Source organism: Neltuma alba, unplaced genomic scaffold, assembly GCF_004799145.2.
Source record: "Neltuma alba isolate B1F8T4 unplaced genomic scaffold, ASM479914v2 tig00013529_pilon, whole genome shotgun sequence".
NCBI classification, from domain to species: Eukaryota; Viridiplantae; Streptophyta; class Magnoliopsida; order Fabales; family Fabaceae; genus Neltuma; species Neltuma alba.
This window is the reverse complement of record NW_021637745.1, coordinates 38,092-59,819: the sequence shown is the minus strand read 5'-3', so window position 1 is coordinate 59,819 and position 21,728 is coordinate 38,092. Positions and strand designations below refer to the sequence as shown.

The 21,728-nt window shown below is 32.8% G+C and overlaps 2 protein-coding genes across 2 annotated transcripts; both read left to right on the top strand.

The window, feature by feature from the left end:
- Positions 1-7,138: 7,138 nt before the first annotated feature.
- Positions 7,139-8,851, top strand: LOC114738116 (allene oxide synthase 1, chloroplastic-like). The gene is made up of 2 exons (XM_028926137.1): positions 7,139-7,583; positions 7,793-8,851. Exons 1-2 carry the CDS (start codon positions 7,161-7,163, stop codon positions 8,813-8,815), a joined length of 1,446 nt encoding a protein of 481 aa, XP_028781970.1. The 5' UTR covers positions 7,139-7,160; the 3' UTR covers positions 8,816-8,851.
- A 7,146-nt stretch (positions 8,852-15,997) lies between these two features.
- Positions 15,998-17,788, top strand: LOC114738115 (allene oxide synthase 3-like). The gene has a single exon (XM_028926136.1). The coding sequence runs from the start codon at positions 16,058-16,060 to the stop codon at positions 17,513-17,515; it is 1,458 nt and encodes a 485-aa protein (XP_028781969.1). The 5' UTR covers positions 15,998-16,057; the 3' UTR covers positions 17,516-17,788.
- Positions 17,789-21,728: the final 3,940 nt, after the last annotated feature.

Here is a 21,728-nt window from a genome sequence, read left to right as displayed (position 1 = left end):
AATTTTAACTGTTTTCTTAAACCACGCAATTTAATTAAAAAGATTTTATAATAAGAAACAGAGTCGTATTGGCATTCCCCAATATAATCTCACCTACGTGAATTTATCTAATCCTGAGTAACAAGCAACTCCTCATACTAAACACTCTTGTCAATTGCAATCTAAATTCCCACGTTTCATTTTTAATGCTTCGTACCAGGATTTCAAAACATGACGAAATCTCATAAAATTAAGACTGAATTAAAACTCAAAAAAAAAAAAATACAAGAAGAAGAAGACATTGAACTTGGCTCTTTCGGCGAAAGCAAAAACAATGCGCCTTTCAACAGTGATTAAAAGTGAACCACAGCATTTAAAAGTTTTTTGTCCTCCGACTTGGCCAAGTTGAAATATTGATTTGATGTTAATTTTCGTAATTCATCCATATCACACAACTATTTTTATATCTAAATTAATAGTGTGTCATTAAATAGAGGATAAAATTGGAAAAAATGTAATAATTCTTGCATAAATATTGTTGTTTTGGGGCTTCGGTCTGTGTGTTTCTTAACGAGAATAAGCAAATAAAGAGGGAAAAAGTAATAAAATGATATTCAGGAGAAAGATAAAAAAAAATGATATTACCTCCTCTCCTTAACATAAAGTCAATTTGACTTTTAATTTGATTATAAATATAGGATACCAATTCATTTAGTCTATCATATTTACTCTTTTTTTCAAGGTAGTAATTGCACATATTAAATATTTCATTAAATGATAGTTCTATATAATACACATGATTAATAAGAGTATTTTAAAAAATATAATATATATCTATTACAAATAACTAACTTAAACTAATTTTTTTAATTTACTTAAATTAATCAACTAGTTATTATATTAAGTATTGGATGTAGGAATTAAGAAAAGGACCAACTTCACTATGGCACTCTTATTTCTAGCCTCTTCTTCGCAGTGGAGGATAACTATCAACATGGATCCTAATTTGTCCGGTTTAAACAGAGCTAATTCTATTTATAATTTGTGAGCAAAATTAAAGTGTTATATCACATCTTTTAAGTCGATGGGGCCAAAACAAAAGCAAATCAGAAGTTGCAGCTATTGGGGTTGTTGGGCGGTCATTCCATTGAGAATGGCGTATACCGTATAAAACCTTTTAATTAAATAAAAGAGATCCAAAAAGTATAACGTATCACGTGGTTTCACATTATCATCTGTAAATTAAGACGAATTTCTTGTCATTTTATTATCAAATAACTATTATTTGCTCGAATTAAGTAATTATAACACGTCTCTGGAGACTACTGTCACGTTGGAATATAATATTGATTAACTATAAAAAATTAAATGTGCCTTTTGTCATCATCCTCGAGCCAAGGGGCCGTTCAAAAATTATGCGCAATTAATATAAAATGAAGAAATTGATTCCATTAATTGATATAATTTGTTTACCTCATGTGCTTGTTTCTTTGATGTCAAGCCCAGGCCAACTCAAATTAAAAAGGCTTTAAAAGAATTGTATTTAATTTAATATTAAAATATTAGTAGAATTAATCATTGCTTGTTTCTCTAAACTCCAATGTTAATCATATTTTCCAACTGATGAGCTCTTCAACTAATGAAAGCAATGTCTCCTAATTAAGGCGTGGGATCTTCTCTGTAGAGAGATATACGTGAATTTGGCTTCCCATGTGTTCTAGCAAACTTGAGGGAAATTATTAAATCATTCTTTAATTTGCATTTCAAATTATTATCCATTCTTGCATGAGAGGTGAGAAGGGAGAAGAAAGTACCAAATCAAGGCAAATATAGCAAACCAGCTAGCTAGCTAGCTCCTTAATTTTGTGAAAAATGCAAATGATACATCAGCAAGTCGGAAATTGTCAAACTATGATCAATAAGGCCTGTTTGGCTCAATGAGAGGAAGAAAAGGGGAGGGATTTTTATAGAGGGAAGGGAAGGAGAGGGAGTGGAAGGATTTTATTATTATCTTGTTTGGATTTATAAAAAAAAAAAGAGGGGAGGGGAGGAGTTTTAATATTATCTTGTTTAATTCATGAGAAAAGGAGAGGGAAAAATATTTTGACATGAACAATTTCGTCTTTATTTTACTTAGGATATGAGCATAATGGTCATCACATAACAAAATATGGACATAGTGATAACAACATGGCAAAATATTACCATTTTCCTCCAAATCCTCCTAATTTTGGAGGGGAGGGAAATTTTTTTAAAATTTTTTCTTTCCCCCTAAAATTTGTGTGTTGCCAAACAAGAAGAAGTGATTAAAATCCTTCCTCCTCCCTCCCCACCAAATCCCGCATACCAAACACACGCTAAAAGACAATGAATTAATCACAGTAGCAACTTAATTAGTTAGGAGTGGCTTATCCTTTGTCTTCAGTACGTAACCCAAAGGAAATTAATCTCTAATGTTCATATAAGTATATACTCCTCCGGTCCTTAATATAAGACCCATTTAACTAATTTGATTAGATTAAGGAAGTTAGATAAGTTAGTTAATTATAAAAAAATGACACATTTTTCCTAAAACACCATAATCATCTTTCTTAATACCCCTATCTTTCTTCTACTTGATTATAATTGAGGGAGTATCTATAGGGGTAATTTAGAGAAAATTGATAAATATGAAAAATTGGTCTTATATTTAGGACCAAAACCAACTCAAAAATTGGGTCATATATTAAGGATCGGAGGAGTGCTTCTTATGATTTATCCCCAAAAAAAGACAATAAATCACTTAACTTCGATACCTTTAACCTTGGCCTACCTTAAAGTTTGACTTTTTCCTTCTGTGGATGTGTGTTTCTGTGTATAGTATTAACAAGCACAGTGACTCTTCACTTTAATAATTTTGTAATAAAGCTATTTTTTGGAATGTTCTTTCGACTCTATCTCTTCATTTTGCTTCCTTTTTGGTTTTCAATCTTCTCTCTCTTGCTTCATCTTTATCCTAAACTGTATTAACACATTAATTAATTCATCAATTTACTTAAACTAAACAATGTATTCATCACACCAAAGCAATATTCCTTTCGTCACAACACATAAATATCATTATTGGCCATATGGATCATTAACTATAAAATTTATTTTAAAATTGCACATGCACCCATATAGATAGACTCGCCTAATGAATGGTTTTTTTTACCAAAATACGATAAACAGTAAAACTATATACCAATATACTTCACTTTTGAAAGTATTTACCAATATGTTGCACTTAAAATCACTCTTGACAAGAACGACTTTCAAATTACACACTAATCATTATTGGCATGAACGATCTCAGAAGTCATTCTTGCTGTAAACGATTTCACTTTCTCTTTCTGTCAATTTTGCATGACTTGTCTGATATCTGCTGCCTTTCCCGTTCACTGCCCTCCACTACCACAAAATGCCAATGTTTTGCCTCAATATGGAGAGATTAGGCGAGTGAATTGAATGGATTAGAAGAAGCAATGTTTGCAAGAGAGAGAGAAAAATAAGCAACTTGGATTTTTTTTTTCACTAGTGGATGTTTAACGCCATTAGCAAATAAATAAAAAATTATTCAACACTTACTAATTTTATTTTATTCAGCTCACTATATTTAATAAAAATTAAGGATTGAATATAAACTACTACCTCTAGTCTTTAGTATAAGACACAATTAACTAATTTAGAGTGATTAAATAAGTTACTAAATTATTTTAAAATATTTATATTTATCATTTTTATCCAAACTAATTTGTCCTACTTATAAATTGATATATAATTTAATGATTCACATAAGTATTAGAGAGATCATGTAACATATATATTATAATGAGGTAATTTAGTAATTTTTTTAATCTCTCCAAATTAGTTAATTAATCAACTAGATTTTATATTAAGGACCAAAAAATAATATATTTTTATGGTTTATGTTTTAATTTATAAATTTTGTATTAATGAACAAAGGATGAGAGAGAGAGAGAGAGAATAGCCGGCCTGGATTTTTTTTCTCCACTGGTGGGTGTTTAATATCATTAGGAAGTAAATAAAAATTATTTAATACTTACTAATTTTATTTCATTAAAATTCTTAAATTTTATTTCTTCTACTTGTTTCTTTTACATCACACAGAACCTAAAAATTGAGTGTATTTAATTCTCATGAATTAGATAATAAATATTGAATGATGAGAATTGTCTTGTAAATTAAAACATACCATAAAAATATATTATTTTCTGGTATTTAATATAAAATCCAGTTGATTAATTGGTGAATTTAGAGAGATTAAAAAAGTTACTAAATTACCTCATTATAATATATATGTTACATGATCTCTCTAATACTTATGTGAATTATTAAATTATATATCAATTTATAAGTGGACAAATTAGTTTAGATAAAAATAATAAATATAAATACTTTAAAATAATTTAGTAACTTATTTAATCGCTCTAAATTAGTTAACTGTGTCTTATACTAAAGACTAGAAGTAGTAGTTTATATTCAGTCCTTAATTTTTATTAAATATAGTGAGCTGAATAAAATAAAATTAGTAAGTGTTGAGTAATTTTTTATTTATTTGCTAATGGCGTTAAACATCCACTAGTAAAAAAAAAAATCCAAGTTGCTTATATTTTTTTTTTCTCTCTCTTGCGAACATTGCTTCTTCTGATCCATTCAATTCACTTGCCTAATCTTACCATATTGAGGCAAAACATTGGCATTTTGTAGCAGTGGAGGGCATCGAACAGGAAAGGCAGCAGAGATCATACAAGTCGCATAAAATTAACAGAGAGAAAAAGTGAAATCGTTCTTGACATGAACGATTTCAAAAATCGTTCACGTCAAGAACGACTTGTATATAATTTAAAAATCATTCTTCTCAAAAACGATTTTAAATACAACATGTAAATAAATACTTTTAAAAATATAATATATTGATATTTAGTTTTACTGTTTATCGTATTGATAAAAAAACGCCTAATAAACTGATGCGTTGTCCATGATCGTGACAACAAGTGATAAGATGAGATTTTTATGACCTGGTCAAAGAATATTTCAGTCATTTTCTGGTCCCACCAATTATTGAACTCACTGTTTGGACGTACCCATGTAGCTAAACATACTCTCCCATCCGCTTACTTTAAATGATTCTGTGATATACAAAACGACACAAAATAGTGATATACAAAACGATACAAAATAAAAATGTGGAATGATTGCTGCTTCGTAAATCATAAAAATAGTTTTTTCTTCTTCCAAACGCGTCCCGCCAAATCCTATGTGGCTTTGTCTCTTAATGAGCATAAAACAATAAAGAGGATCAATGCCTGCACGTATACATGCATCTTAATGTGTACTTTAATTTTTAATTACATGCAAATATAGCACTTTAATTTTAAATTAGGTACTGGATGCATTATAAATAATATTAAGAAATTAGATGCATAGTAAATAATTTGAAAAATAATATCTTAGAAGCTAATTTTACAGGCAAAAAAAGGAACACAATTTTGTGATGTGAAGAGAATCTTTTGTCCTTTTGTGTTAAACATCAAATCAACCATCGAGCTCCTTAAAATGAAAGCTCCTTGTGCCTGTGCAAATTATTGACTCCGCGTAGGCAGTGTTATAGTAGAATTTTGCCTCTGCCAGTAAAAGCCCTCATCATATCCTAGCCAGCTCTTCTGGAAATCAAAGCTTAATTTTTAGGGAAATTTAATTGATATATACATCGTAACTTATTATTCATTCTTTTCTTCCAAGTGTCATCTATCTCTCGAGTTTAAGAATTATTCATTTGGTATGAAAAAAAATGAAAGGGAAGGGAGGGGAAAAACTTTAAATAAGTTCGATTTGAAAAACTGAAGAAGTAGGATTATAAGTTTTTAATTAATTTTTATTACTCTTTCATCATACAATTTTCCTCTATTAAAATTTTATATCCCTATTTCTCCGATTTTTTAAATCAAATTCATTGAAATTTTCTCTCTTTTCTCCTTCTTTCTATTTTCCTTATACCAAACAGGGCAAGGGATTTGATTGAGAAAGCTTTTTTGTATTAACTCTACACCCCAAAAAAAAAACTTTATGCGACTGATGTTCAAACCATTAAAACTTTTCACCAAAAAAAAAACCATTAAAACTAATGCCTTTCAAAAATCACACGCCGATTTTACCTAATTAGGGAGAATTAAATGTTACGCTCTTAAATTATACATTAGTTATATATTTTTTTATATTTAAATTTATAAAGTAATGCTTAATTATCTTTGGAATATCATAAAAATTAAATCTGCTATAAGTATGATTAAATCTACGTAACTTATCGCTGTATTCCATAGGATTCCCCAAGAATTTATTTAGCACAATCGGAACGTGGGCGTCTAACGAATTATTTGGCTAGATGAAACAAACCAAGTAAATAAACACAACGGATTTGGATTCTCTCTACCAACCCTCCCATTGTCTTTCCTTCTCACCGCCTTTTTTGTTTTCTTCACAATCGTCGGATCAAAATCTCAATGGTTCAAATTTTTTTTATCTAAAATGATACTATATAATGTTAATTTTAGATCATTGAGATTTTGATCTGATAGTTGCGAAGAAAAAAAAAAACAAGAAAGAATGGGAAGGGCGGCGGAGAGATCACCTCCCACAGTACACACGCCTCATCATTTGACAGGGAATTAGGAAATGACAACATAGGGGACACGCGTGCATGGATTGAGCTGTTTCAAAGAAAGCATTTTTGTAATTTTGTCCCCTTCAAATCTGATTCAGAGACATCAATTTCAAATCTTAATATGTGAAATAATTCCTGATTCGTAAATCATAAAAATGGTTTTTTTTTTTCCTTCCAACGGGTCCCGCCGCCAAATCCTATTTGGCTTTGTCTCTAAATATATAATGAGTATAAAACAATAAAGAGGACCAATGCCTGCATTTCCTCATGCATCTCGTGATTTGTCCTCTGTTATTAATTTTCTATTCAAATAGGCACGAGTTAAATAGTTTTCATATTTTATGGATTGATATGGATTAATTAAATATAATAAAAATTGGTGACTACTTGTGTATATAAGAACTCTGATCAACCCAAAGTGTATATCAAACCAGAGCGAGCAAAGAGAAGTGAGAAATTTTACTAAAAAAGCCAAACAATGTCTTCTTCTTCATCATCAGAATCTAACAATCTCCCACTGAAACCAATTCCGGGATCCTATGGCTCTCCATTCTTCGGAGCCATCGCAGACCGACGCGACTTCTTCTACAACCTCGGCCGCGAAAAGTTCTTCACTTCCAAAATCGAGAAGTATCAATCCACCGTGTTCCGAACCAACATGCCTCCCGGTCCCTTCATCGCTTCCGATCCAAGAGTCGTCGCCGTCCTTGACGCCGTCAGCTTCCCCATCCTCTTTGATGTCTCCCAAGTGGAGAAACGCGACCTCTTCACCGGAACCTACATGCCGTCCACCGCCCTCACCGGCGGCTACCGCGTCTGCTCTTACCTTGACCCCTCCGAACCTAAGCACGCCCTCATCAAGCGCTTCCTTTTCTCCCTCCTCGCAGCTCGTCACGACAAGGTACATGTGCATGGCACACGTCATTAAACACCACCATGAAATAAAAGTAACATCACTTAACAGTATAACTATCAAGTCGACAGATATATATATACACACACACAGAAAAAATTTCATTTATTATATATCGATCTTAACAGTATAATTGCTCAAATTATTGTAAGTATATTTTGTTAGTTGATGAGTTGACGGCTTTCGTTAATTTTCAGGTACTGCCACTGCTTAAAAGCTCCTTGTCCAAGATTTTTATGAAACTGGAACAAGATATCTCAGCTGAAGGCGAAGCAGACTTCAACACCATCAGCGACAACGAATCCTTCAACTTCGTGTTCAAGCTCTTTTGCGGGGTAGACCCGAACCAGACCAAGCTCGGGTCGAAGGGTCCAAAACTGATCCAGAACTGGCTGGTAGCTCAGCTCGCTCCTATTGTAACCCTAGGCCTTCCAAAATTCTTGAGCCTAGCTGAAGATCTCCTGCTTCACACCTTTCCCATTCCGCCCTTCCTGGTCAAGTCGGCCTACAACAAAGTCTACAACGCCGTTTCCGGGTCGGCGACGGAGGCCCTGGACGAAGCGGTGCGTTTAGGGCTTCAGAGAGAAGAGGCGGCTCATAACTTGGTTTTCGTTTTAGGGTTCAACACCTTCGGAGGGGTCAAGGTTATGTTCCCCAGCATCATGAAGTGGGTCGGATTAGCCGGGGAGGGTCTACACAAGAAGCTCGCCGACGAGATCAGGACCGTCGTTAAAGCGGACGGGGGTCTTACACTTGGATCGTTGGACAAGATGACTTTGACAAAATCAGTGGTGTGGGAGGCTCTGAGGATTGAGCCACCGGTTCCGTTCCAGTACGCGAAGGCCAAGAAGGATATCATGATCCAGAGCCATGACGCGAGGTTTGAGATCAAGAAAGGAGAGATGATATTTGGGTATCAGCCGTTGGCAACGAGGGACCCGAAGGTGTTTGAGAGGGCGGATGAGTTCGTGGCAGATAGGTTTGTGGGGGAAGAAGGGGAGAAACTGTTGAAGTACGTGTACTGGTCGAATGGGCGCGAAACAGAGGATCCAAGCACCGAGAACAAGCAGTGTGCTGGGAAGAATCTGGTGGTGATGTTGGGAAGGTTATTGCTGGTAGAATTCTTCTTGCAGTATGACAGTTTCAGTATTGAAGAGAAAACGCCTGTTCTTGGACCAGCCATTGCCATTAAGTCGTTGAGCAAGGCCAAAAGCGTCTAATGTACTATCATGTCGAGTGATCATGTTTCTAAGGAGGTGTTTGGCAAGTATTTCGGCAAATCAAAATAAACTCTTTCGCATATTTATTCCGTATACTGTAAAAATATTTTTAAAATTATAATTTTGATTTCATCCAAATACCTCCTAGATCAAAGTGGCCGAGTTTATGAGATAATTGTGGGATCAAAGGGTTTTAATAAAGGCAATCATTCAGATGGAGTTAAACTGCGGTATATTTGGAGCGGTCCATTATTTGGCCTTCAATTTGGGCGGTGGTTGGCACAGAAGAGAAAAATAATTGGGCGGTGGTTGACAAAATCCATAAATTAAAGGAATCACATATGTGGACCAACGTAACTTACTTAACATAATCCTTCTTTTTTTGTTTGGCTGAAGTTACTTAACATAACCCCCACGAGTTCAAAAACATTATAGCCCTTACATATGTTGGCCCAAATAAAGCCCACATAACAAGTACCGAACTATGGATATGAATTTCTTTTCAACGCTGGCTTTGAGAATTGGAAAAGTCTCCCATAAAAAACTTGAAATTACTAAATTTTAACTAAGAAATTCACACCAAAATGTGTTGTTATTTTAACATTCAGTATCATTACTTATTAAAATATTTTTATTAGATTTAATTTGAGATTTAGTAATTTCAAGCTTCTTTTTAAAGATTTTCCTAGTTATACATTACAGATCACAAAGGTTGTGGGGTTGCAGGCTTCACCCATGTGCTAGGAATAGGATAGTGCAATGCTTTTGAAGCTGAAGAATGAACTGTTTCAGAAGGTGGTCCTGATAATTAGCTTGGGATTTTGGATTCAGAAAAATTATTTTGGAATCTGATTAAAAAATATTTAATGGGTATATGCTATTCGACGGACAAAACTCCAGTACATGTAACCTGATTTTTACCCACAGATTCAAAACATGATGAAGTGTATATAATACTCCTCCGATTCTTAATATAAGACCCATTTAACTAATTTGACTAGATTAAAGAAGTTAGGTAAGTTAGTTAATTATAAGAAAAGTGACATATTTTTTCTAAAATACTATAACCATCTTTCTTAATACCCCCTCTCCCTCTTCTACTTGATTATGGTTGAGAGAGTATCTATAAGGGTAATTTAGAGAAAATTGACAAATATGAGAAATGGGTCTTATATTTTGGACCAAAACCAATTCAAAAATTGGGTCCTATATTTAGGACCGAATGAGTAACTCGGAGCCGAATTTTAGCCATATTCCAAGAGACCAGAGCTGTGTTGCGGATACTTTAACCAGAGGATGATTTATCTATTTCCTCACCTTTGGATTGTTGCCTCGTAGATTGTATGGATTTAATCCCCACTTATGAAGTATTTGGTGAAACCCAGAAGCATTTTTAAAAAATACTTTCATGTAAGTCGAGACAAAACTCTTCTCACATACTTACTACGTATATTATAAAATTACTTTTAAAATTAGAGTTTTATTTTTTTCCAAACACCCTGTTAATATAGTGATTTAAATTTAGTCAGGCTTTAGCGCTCGTTGTACGAAAACACAACCTCCTCTCCCCCCTGGGGGGCCGGGGTGGTCATGTGTTGGACTGGTCCCCTTAATTCGAAAGTCAAAGGAACAACATATGACTGGATCCCGCATTACATAATCCATACAAATTCAAAAGAGTGGCCCATGTTGGTTGAAAGTCCTATAGCGGCAACCCGGTATATTTGGGCTCGTAATCGTGTCTTTGTGGGGAGAGTAACGTAATTGTCCATTTTTCTCATGAGCTACCGTGATATGTATAATTCTATAGACGGATAATATGTTCTTGACGAAGTTTGAGATTTATATTTTTGTCATTTCAATGGCCATATCAATATCTAATTCATTGAATTTTGAAGCGTTCTTTTGAACTAATAGCACGTATATGAACATTACCAAAAACTTAGGAAATCTGGACATTATTAATTACTCATCTGATCCTTAATATACGACTTATTTAACTAATTTGATTAAATTAAAAAAATTAGATTAGTTAGTTAATTATGAGAAATATGACATACTTTTACTAAAACACCATAATCATCTTCTTTAATGTCCTCTCTCCCTCTTTTACTTGATTATGGTTGAGGGAGTATCCACATGGATAATTTGGAAAAAATTGATAAATATGATAAATACGTCTTATATTTGGGATCAAAATCAACTCAACAATTAGATTTTATATTAAAGACCGAAAGAGTATTACTTTCCCTCCATGGCAAGCAATGTTTTGACTCTCAAACTTTCTTTTAGGCCAAAGTTGCACTCTTAAACTATACCTTAGTTATATTTTTAATATTTGAATTTCAGCAAGTAATGCTTAATTACCTTTGAAATAATAAAAATTAAATCTATTATATCTATAGTTAAAATTAAAATTTTAAATCCACGTAATTTATCGGTCTCCTCCATATCATTCCCCAATTTTTTATTTAGCACGATGGGGAACATGAGGATCCAACAAAAATCATGTAATCTTTGGACGTTGATTTGCTCATAACATTTTTTTTTTAACAATTGGCTTATAATATTTTTACTTTACATAAAGGGATAAACTAATGATAAAAGTCTACATCATAAACCTGGAACATATACCTATTCTATAATTACACTTTTTTTTTCCATAGCCACGTTTTTTCCCTGAGGATCTATAGCTGACATGATTTTTTGGGTTCATCCTTGTTTAGATTCCCACTCCATCATTTAGATCAATGAACGTTACTACGGCATTAATCAACTTATAATAATTCCCAACAATAAATGGCGAAGAGGCAAAAGCAGGTCGTGTGCATGCCAGAAATTTAATTTTTTTTGTAAGCCTCTGGTATCTTGAGCTAAGTCATCTTTTAGACATAATAATGGATTCAAACAAATCCGGATCGAAACATGACAAAAACTATTAAAGTTGGTGTCCTTGACTCTTAAGATATTATATTCCCACGCCTCGAATTCGAGACCCGTTGTTAAGTTAGAACAACCCCAATTAGGTGATCTAATCATCGGTGTTCTAGAATTTTAATCTTCAAGTGTAATTGCGAATCAACATCTGAAAAGGACAAAATGAGAGAAAAATATTTATTGAATTTTAAAAAGATAAATAAGTCATGTTAATTATTTTTGTAATGGTTTTGACTATAATTATAATGGTTTACTACTCAAAATCTATTAAAATCATCTATTTGTCATTTTGAAATTTAACAGGTTTTTTCTTCGAAAAATATGTTAGTCAGATAAATTAAAAACAAGAAAAATTAAGATTTAATGCACCGGCATCAAATTTGAAGGGTATAAAACTACAATTATTTTCTTTTTTTGACACAGCTCGTATATACACGCATGTCAATGCTGAGTTTGAGTTAGAAATTTTCTCCAAGCGTGATGGATGATGTTGGCATATACGGGCAGGTATCTGTTGACATGAAATATGAAAACAATTCCATAAAGCAACAAATACAAAGCGTGCACGCACAGATAAATAAATATATTTATATTTATATACATTTATATATATATATGTATGGCTATGTCAGGCAAAAATATATATATATATATATTTATATATGTATGGCTATGGTTGCTGCTTGTCCAAGGGTATCCATTGCCAGAAAGTCGCACTGTTTATCTTTATCCAAATGGCGTCATTAGGGTGTAATCTTTTAGCTTTCACTATAATACACTGTTTATCATAGATTATTTGTTTAATTATTATACAACTAAGTTATAAATTACAAAATATCCATATTTTTAACTCGTCTATCTCACAAGGTAAAATTAAGATCATGAACAAAATTGTAGCGTTTGCAATGACAAATTCATCAGAGCTGATAAAGCAGAGAAAATAAAAAAGAGGATAAAATAACATCTAATATCCTAATATTATTTTCTAAATATGTGTATTTAGTACTGTAATGTGATTTTGTTGGTGTGCTTTAGCACCCTGATATTAATTTTTTATTACATAAAAATATAGTACTTTAATTTTGATTTAGGGAACTGAATGTATTATAAATAATATTAAGAAACTAGATGCATAATAAATAACTTGAAAAATAATGTCTTAGAAACTAATTTTAAAGCTAAAAAAAAAAAAAGAACACAATTTTGTGATGTTGTCCTTTTATGTCAATAGCATAAAAAATCAAATGACTAGCGGGCTCCTTAAAATGAAAGTTCCTTGTGCTTATCCAAGCCATTGGCTCCGTGTCGCGAAGGCAGTGTTACAGTAGAATTTTGCCTCTGCCAGTAAAAACCCTCGTCCTAGCTAGCCAGCTTTTCTAGAAATCAACGTTTCATTTTTAGGGAAATTTAATTGGTATATACTACCCCTAATTTTTAATATAAGATATTATTTGTTTTTATTTTATTGTTAAATATAATATTCTAATTCATTTTGTTTCTTATATTTATATTTTTTTAAAAAATAGTCCTTATAATAATGATAGTTCTAACCAATACATTTGATTAGTAAGAATATTTTATAAAAAACAATACTTATTTATTACAGATAACTAATTTAACTTTTTTTCTTAATCTTTTAAATAACTCGATTTTATAATTAGAACCAGATACAGTACATCATAACTTATTATTCATTCTTTTCTTCCAAGTGGCATCTATCTTTCGAGTTTAAGGGTACGTTTGACACAAGAAAAATGAAACAGAGGCGAGGGGAACAAAATAAATTCGATTTAAAAAATAAAAAAAAAAGGTTAAAAATCTTTAATTAATTTTTATTAATTTTTTATTTTATAATTTTTCTCTGTTAAAATTTTAAAATCCTATTTCTTTAATTTTTTAAATCAAACTTATTGAAATTTTTTTTTCCTTCTTTTCATGTCTCTGGTACCAAACAGCGTAAGGGATTTGATAGGGAAAGCTTTTTTGTATTAACTCTACGCCCCCAAAAAAAGAAATCACGCGACTGATATTCAAACCATTAAAACTTTTCACCCAAAAAAAACTGTTAAAACTAATGCCTTTCAAAAATCCCATGCAGATTTAATCTAATTAGGGAGAATTAAATGTTACACTCTTAAATTATACATTAGTTTGTATATTTTTTATATTTAAATTTATAAAGTAATGCTTAATTATCTTTGGAATGTCATAAAAAATTAAATCTACTATAGGTATGGTTAAATCCACGTGATTTATCGCTGTATTCCATATTATTCCCCAGTTACTATTCATTTAGCACAATCGGAACATGGGGGTCTGACGAATTAATTGGGTAGATGAAACAAGGTAAGTAAATTAATTAATTGTAATAAATATAACCTGATCTATCTAAAATATTTTTCTGTAATGTCATACTGTATGTCAGTTTTTAGTTAAATAAATTAATTTAAGAAAAATAATAAATATAAAAAGAAATGATGGATTAAAATATACAACAAATCGTAAGAGGTAATTACAAAAGTGTACATTGTAAGCTTTGGACATATGTTATTTTATAAGTAGACGATAATTTGCCAAGCCAATGAAAAACACTTTCTTTTACCTGATGAAAATCTATATATAATTGACATGAATTATTGGGTTCATCCTTGTTCTGCCTCAAGTTCCATCATTGAGATTCCAACGAAGGAACGTCAGCACATCATTATTCAACTTTTCCATTAATTAATTCATTAATGGCCAAACTTGGCACTGTTACCAACTCTGCATCTGAAAAACGTGTTTGTGAAATAACTTGAAGATAACATTTAAAACACACGGATTTGGATCTCTCTGCCACTCCTCTCATTCTCTTTCCTTTCTCGCTGTCTTTTTTTTTTCCTTCACAACCATGGGATTAAAATCTCAATGGTTTAAATTTTTTGGTCTATTTTTTAATCTAAAATTATAATAATATTTATTTTTATAAAATATTAATCATTGCGGTTTTGGCCTGATGGTTGCTAAGAAAAAAAAAACGGAAGAGAACAGGAAGGACGGTGGAGAGGATCAACTCCCACGCACACGCGCCTCATCATTTGACGCCGAATCAGGAAATGACAACGTGGGGGCACGCGCGTGCGTGGATTTGAGCTGGGCGGTTTCAAAGAAAGCATTTTGTAATTTTATCCCCCTCAAGTCTGATTCAGAGACATCAAATTCAAATCTTAATAATTTTTGTTTCAGCAAACATAAAATAAAAGATGAAGAGCCCTTCCATTTAACTTGGCTTAAACTTCTCTCTCTGCTTAAGCAACACGTGTCATAAGAATTTATTGGGTAAATAAGCTCAAATCCTGATATGAAAAATCTTATTGATAGATAATTTATACATGTTTATTATATTTTTATAAGAGCTCTTTAAATATTGACACATGCCCGGGTGTTTCAAAACCCGGTTCACTTGACCTTCTGGTTTTTTTTTTTTTTTGACCAAGCACTTGACCTTCTGGTTAAACAATTTAAAAAAAGGCCTTAAAATGAGGGTGTCCGCACTCCCATTTAATTTGCATGTTCCAGCTAATCTGTAACAATTAGACAATTAATATTTCACGTGGTCGACTATTTTACTGTTACTTTTTATCCTTAATATAAAATATTGATTTGATTTTTAATTTGATCTTAAATATAAGACTCTAATTTATTTTACCTCTTATATTTAACTATTTTTAAAGTAATTTTTAAAGTATTTACACATTTTAAATATTGCATCAAATGGTAGTTCTAGATAATAATATTATTATAAAGAATATTTTAAAAACGATAATACTTTTCTCATTCTATTTATAATGTACTTTCAATATATTTCATACCGGTATAAAAAAAATCTTAAAATGCATTAACTCTCTATTAAAATATAATAATTTTTTAATTTTACCCATATTTAACATATGCTCCTTTCAAAAAAAAATACCTACATTATAATAAATGAAAGACAAAATAGTACATTCATACTGAAAATTTAATAAGGTGACTTATAAATAGAACAAAAAAAATCATTCTTTTTCTGTTTTATAAATATGATCAGAAAAATATTTATTTATTATAAATAATTAACTCAATTTTTTTATAAAAAAAAATAGTAGCCAGCTCAATTATTAACTTTTTTTTTTTTGGCCAAAAGCTCCATTATTAACCTTGATGCATAGAAATAGGAGTACACAAGGATATAAAGATCACAACCCTCAGTCTGATCACACGTCCTTACGCTCTGCTTTCTCTCTGTACCATCACCAAGAAAAAGAAAACACCCAACAATCATCATCAATGGCTTCTTCTTCACCCTCAGACACTTCTTCCAAGCTTCCCCTGAAACCAATACCTGGAAGTTATGGCCTTCGCTTCTTCGGAGCCATTAGCGACAGACACGATTATTTTTACAGACAAGGTCGTGACAAGTTCTTCTCCTCTAGAATCCAGAAGTACAAGTCAACGGTTTTCCGTACGAACATGCCTCCCGGCCCTTTCATTTCTTCCGACCCCCGAGTTATCGCCGTCCTCGACGCTATCAGCTTCCAGATTCTCTTCGACAACTCCAAGGTCGAGAAACGCAACGTTCTTGATGGCACCTTCATGCCCTCCACCGAGTTCACCGGCGGCTACCGCGTCTGCGCCTTTCTCGACACCTCCGAACCCTCTCATGCTCTCTTCAAAAGCTTCTACCTCCACCTCCTCGCTTCCCAACACCACAACTTCATCCCGCTCTTTAGGGACTGTGCGTCGGAGCTCTTCGCCGGTCTAGACGACAAAGTCTCCGAGAATGGCAAAGTTAGCCTCAACACCTTCAGCGACAAAATGTCTTTCGACTTCGTGTTCCGGCTCCTCTGCGGGTCAAACTCAGACCCTAAGAATACCGAGCTCGGGTCGGATGGTCCAAAACTCTTCGAGAAATGGTTGGGTGTGCAGCTCGCTCCCCTTGCCACCGCAGGGCTTCCCAAAATATTCGACTACGTCGAAGATTTCTTTCTCCGAACACTCCCGTTTCCAGCGTGTATCGTGAAGTCAGACTACAAGAAGCTTTACGACGTATTCTCCACGGCTGCATCGGCGACGCTGGACGAAGCGGAGCGTTTCGGGCTCAAGAGAGACGAAGCTTGCCATAACCTTATTTTTATGGCGGGCTTCAACGCTTACGGTGGGTTCAAGAGCCAGTTCCCTTTACTGATGAAGTGGGTTGGATCTGCCGGAGCCGGTCTCCACAAGGAGCTGGCCGACGAGATCAGGACCGTCGTGAAGGCGGAAGGCGGGATCACATTTGCGTCGCTGGAGAAGATGACTCTGACAAAGTCGGTAGTGTACGAGGCACTAAGGATCGAACCTACAGTGCCCTACCAGTACGCTAAGGCGAGGGAGGATCTGGTGATCCAGTCTCATGACGCAGCATTTGAGGTCAAGAAAGGAGAAATGATCTTCGGATTTCAGCCGTTCGCTACGAAAGATCCTTGGGTGTTTGAGAATCCTGAGGCATTTGTGGGCCATAGGTTTGTCGGGGAAGGGGAGAAGCTGCTAAAGTATGTCTATTGGTCAAACGGACGAGAGACAGAGGAGTCATCCAAAGATAACAAGCAATGCCCGGCGAAGAATCTGGTGGTGCTGCTGTGTAGGGTAATGCTGGTGGAGTTCTTCTTACGTTACGACACGTGCACCGTGGAGGTTGGCAAGAGCAGTTCAAATCTAGGAGCATCAGTGACGTTCACTTCGTTGACTAAGTCTTCATCACATTGATCGGTGATAATATCAATACCCTTCGATCTGCTTGGAATGTGTTTTCTGTCTGATTTTGTTAAGTATGCAGCAGGAAAAGTGGTGGTGTGCTGCTGTGGAGACGTGTCATGTGTGCGTGAAATTCTTTAAACAGACATTTGCTTGTGGAGATTGAGGATTTACATGATGAAAATATAAAATATGCGTAGGTCATAGGGGTGTGGAGACATGCTATTTGTTAGGCATGACTGATTTATTGGTACGGTTCTGTATTTTGAAATTTTTAATACACATTTTTTTTGCTAAGATCCATACACTTCTTTCTATATTTTTCAATATATGTATACAAATATTTTTTATTTTAATAATTGTTATATATTTTTTTAATAAATAAGGGTATTTTTAAAAAAACTTATAATATTTATATATTTATCTCGTTTAACAAAATTTTACCAACTTTTTGATCTGTATGATTTGGCTACTTGTTTCTTCTAAAAATAGATAAATGGAGTATTTATTAGATTAGGTTACTTACGTGTGTTATATTAAAATCTCTAACTACATATGATCTTATTTTTATATTTTAATTTTTCATATGGAGCACATAACAAAGTGTGATTGAATATCTCGACAGAATGAATATAACGAGTTTGATTTTGTTCAGACCCCAAAAAAATCTACACATGATTTGTCCGTGTCTAACTTTTTTGTGTCAAGGACATGAGTGAGTATGGTTTATAATAATATTTCACGATAGAGTCTTATTAAACATGTTATCTTAGCTAGGTAGCGAGTGAAAGTTTAAGATGACTCTGCCATTAATTAAACCGTAATAAACCCTAGGGCTTGTAAAGTCAAAGGAAAAAAAATAATATGAGAATCAATGACTCTTTTGACGTGTTAGCTCTAATAGTAAAAACACATTTTACGTGGTCATTATTGTTTTTTATCTCTATGTGGCCCCATAAATATAAGTTCAAAGAATTCACGGCACAAATTAAAATGAGGCGGATTGATTGGTGGGGCACAAACGGAAAACGGAACGAGCAAAATGTTTATCATATGAGGAATGCAAAATGGTGTGATATTCTTCGGCTCAATATAATTGAGCTGGCTCCACGTGGAGAGATTTCTTGTGATCTCAGGCACTACGTAACACACACACACACATATATATATATGTATGTATATGTATGTTTGTATTCAAACGGTTCATCTTCATCATCATTCATTGCACGACGTGTTGCATACCGGTTTATAATGGCAATTTTAATTTTTCTTTTCATTTTAATGTCATGATCATCTGACCCCCACTGCCTGGCCCACATAAGCCGCATTACCCGCCTAGAAATTCTCCTTTTATTAATATTAAAAATACCCGACAGAGCAGGCGTAAATACCAAAAAATTAAAAAAAAACTCACCCCCAAATATTTTAAGCCAAACAATGCTGTGTGCTGGCTCGAGGTTGAGGTTATTTAGGGGATATCAATTCTTCAGAAAGTTGTTCCTCCCACTCATGGAGGGAAAGGCGTGATGAGTATATTTTAAATACTTAATTTTATGTTAGGATTAATGTAATTGAGAATCTTATATTCAAATGACGTTAAACACTTTATTTTAAATTCTTTTAAATATAAAGTTGTGAGTTCAAATTTTTGATAACAAGTGAGTCAATTGTTAAAAAAAAAAGTCAATATAATTTACGATTATAATGTCTGCTTATTCCACGAATATAAGCCTATATTATATTCATACATTATGTACGCTTCTTTAATTGATTTTAGGAAAAATGGTAAAAAAAGACTGCCGAAATAAAAAAAATTGTAAATAAAGACCCATGACAATATTAGTATAGGTTTTGACAATAATTTTTATGAATCGGTCCCTGTATGTAATTTTTTTATTTCAGCAGTCTCTTTTTGCTATTTTTTCTTGAGTTTATATCCATCTTCCTTATTCACCAATGCTGACCAAGGGTTGATATCTATAACTATCTATAACTAAGTTCTTTCATAGGCAAATGACAAACAGATGTAGCTGATCTATTCTTCCTTTTCTTTTCTTTTTTTCAAAAAAAAAAAAAGAAGTAGAAAACCTATTTCCTTCCCACAATTCTAAGACATTTGAACCAAAAGGACCCCAATGATTTCCCTCCATAAAGTTAGTTCCTTATAAAAATATTATAGTGAGCCAAAATTCAAATCCTCATTAAAAAAGATGCTTGTATTTAATGTCTGGTAACGTCTCAAATAAGATTGCTTTTATCAAGAGCATACCTGTGCATAGGGAAAAAAATTATAATTGTGAGTTTGTTTTAAAATTTAAGTAAATTGTGATAATGATAACAATAATTATAGGCTGCGTGAATGATGAAGCTTAATTAGACTTTGATTACAATAATACTTATGGCTGAGATGCGTCAGATCTGTCTTTTCTGACTAGTTTCTATTTGAATTCTCTTCCTCTATCCACGCTGCTTCCATTTTTTCAGTCGTCCTGAAAATTTATTTTTGGACAATATTCTGAAAAACTTTAGTGATAAAGAGTGTGAAATTCAGAAATTGCAAGCACTGAATAAAATATTTAAAGCTGCAAATATAAACACAGAAAAATATGGGAGAGAAAGCATTATCAGTTTTCTTTTGGGGGTGCTAAAAATAAGGGCCCAGACCATTACAACAAAAACCTACCCTCGTGGATCATTCTTTTTCTCTGCACCAGTTTCCTCAGTTCGACCACTTTCTTCCAATTTTGCATTTCCCCTTGAATTCCAATTTTTCATGAACTAATTTTTCATAATGAGGCCTCTAATTTTTTATTAGTTTTAATGATCACACATTTTCTAGAATCAAAGCCATTTCTTTTAGTGAGCTTGTTCGACCCTTTAATTGCTAAACCCATGAACCTAAAGAATAGAAAAAATTCTTCTAATACAATATATATATGTGTGTGTATTGTGTGCCTATATATATGTGTATATAATTTTACCTCTTTTAAGATAGGTTTTGAATCTAATGTAAGTGTGGTATCACTATGGCATGATAATTATGGCGAATTCAAATGGTCATATGATTACGAACTCAAAAAGTGGCATATACATGTTGGATCTTCAACTAGTTGAATGAACTTGTTAAAGACATCAAACGGATTACTTATTATTGATAGATATTTACTTTAAAACATATATTTTTGAATTGTTGTGTGTGTGAGTAGTGTTGGGGGACAGATATACTTGAATTATAATCATTGTATATCTTTACAATATTTTTAAATTACAGAACCAAAACAGATATTTCTTTTAAAAAAGTTATAATATTTCTTCTAAATTAAATTGAAGTTTAATAGGAATTAATTACAAAGTCAACTTCAGCACAAAAATTACAAAATCAACACATGAACTTTAAAACTTACACATATATTTCAAGTATCAATATGATAAATAAAAAATGAAATTCCAATCTGTTTTAATAAACAGGGAACTTTTTTAAAACCATAAAATTAAAATTTCAATATTTAAATTTAGTGGATTAAATTCAAGTGTCGTACACTCAATGAGAGATGATTTTAATCACGTGATTTTTTTTATAATATTCAAATTCTCTCTCAATGTTCTTGTTTCTTCAAGTTATATTTCAAACATTTTCTCTATCATCCTAACTACTTTGGGATTTTGTTTTTTTTTCGCATAGGTTAAGCGGTGCCCATTCAAATATTAGGTCTTGGTGCTCCTTTGCATTGAAAATTTAATTTCATTGGTCTGATTTTGAAATTTTCCCACATCTAGAACTGACTCAGGTGCATCTTTGCTGAAAATTCTGTATGCGACTTGAAATTTATTGCAAAGTTTTCTGTGCAATATTAATTATGAGGTGTCATTAGTCACCAAATTTGAGTTGTGTGCCACATTTTCAAAACCTGACAAGTTGAATTTTGTTTGTGACTAGGAATTTGCAGCAGATTTTTCTATGCAATATTAATTATGAGGCATCATTAGTCACCAGATTTGAGTTGTGTATCATAATTTTGCTCAATCTTGAAATTCTTTAGGTTTTGCTCAAATTTTTATTGTATTACAATTATGTATGATGTCCATGTATTTTCTCAATAATAATTACAACCTTAAACTAATTTTTAAAGTAATTTTGTTCTAGTAACTCCAGGTATCAACAGGTATATTTATATTTGAGTCTTTATTAAGTACCGAACTGTTTGTAATTTATAGGTTAATTTTT

Excerpts from the sequence above, each read along its gene's own strand:
- LOC114738116 (XM_028926137.1), top strand. The coding sequence starts at position 7,161 with ATGTCTTCTTCTTCATCATCAGAATCTAACAATCTCCCACTGAAACCA. Across the intron at positions 7,584-7,792 it reads TCGCAGCTCGTCACGACAAG|GTACTGCCACTGCTTAAAAG; the intron begins GTACATGTGCAT and ends GTTAATTTTCAG.
- LOC114738115 (XM_028926136.1), top strand. The coding sequence starts at position 16,058 with ATGGCTTCTTCTTCACCCTCAGACACTTCTTCCAAGCTTCCCCTGAAA.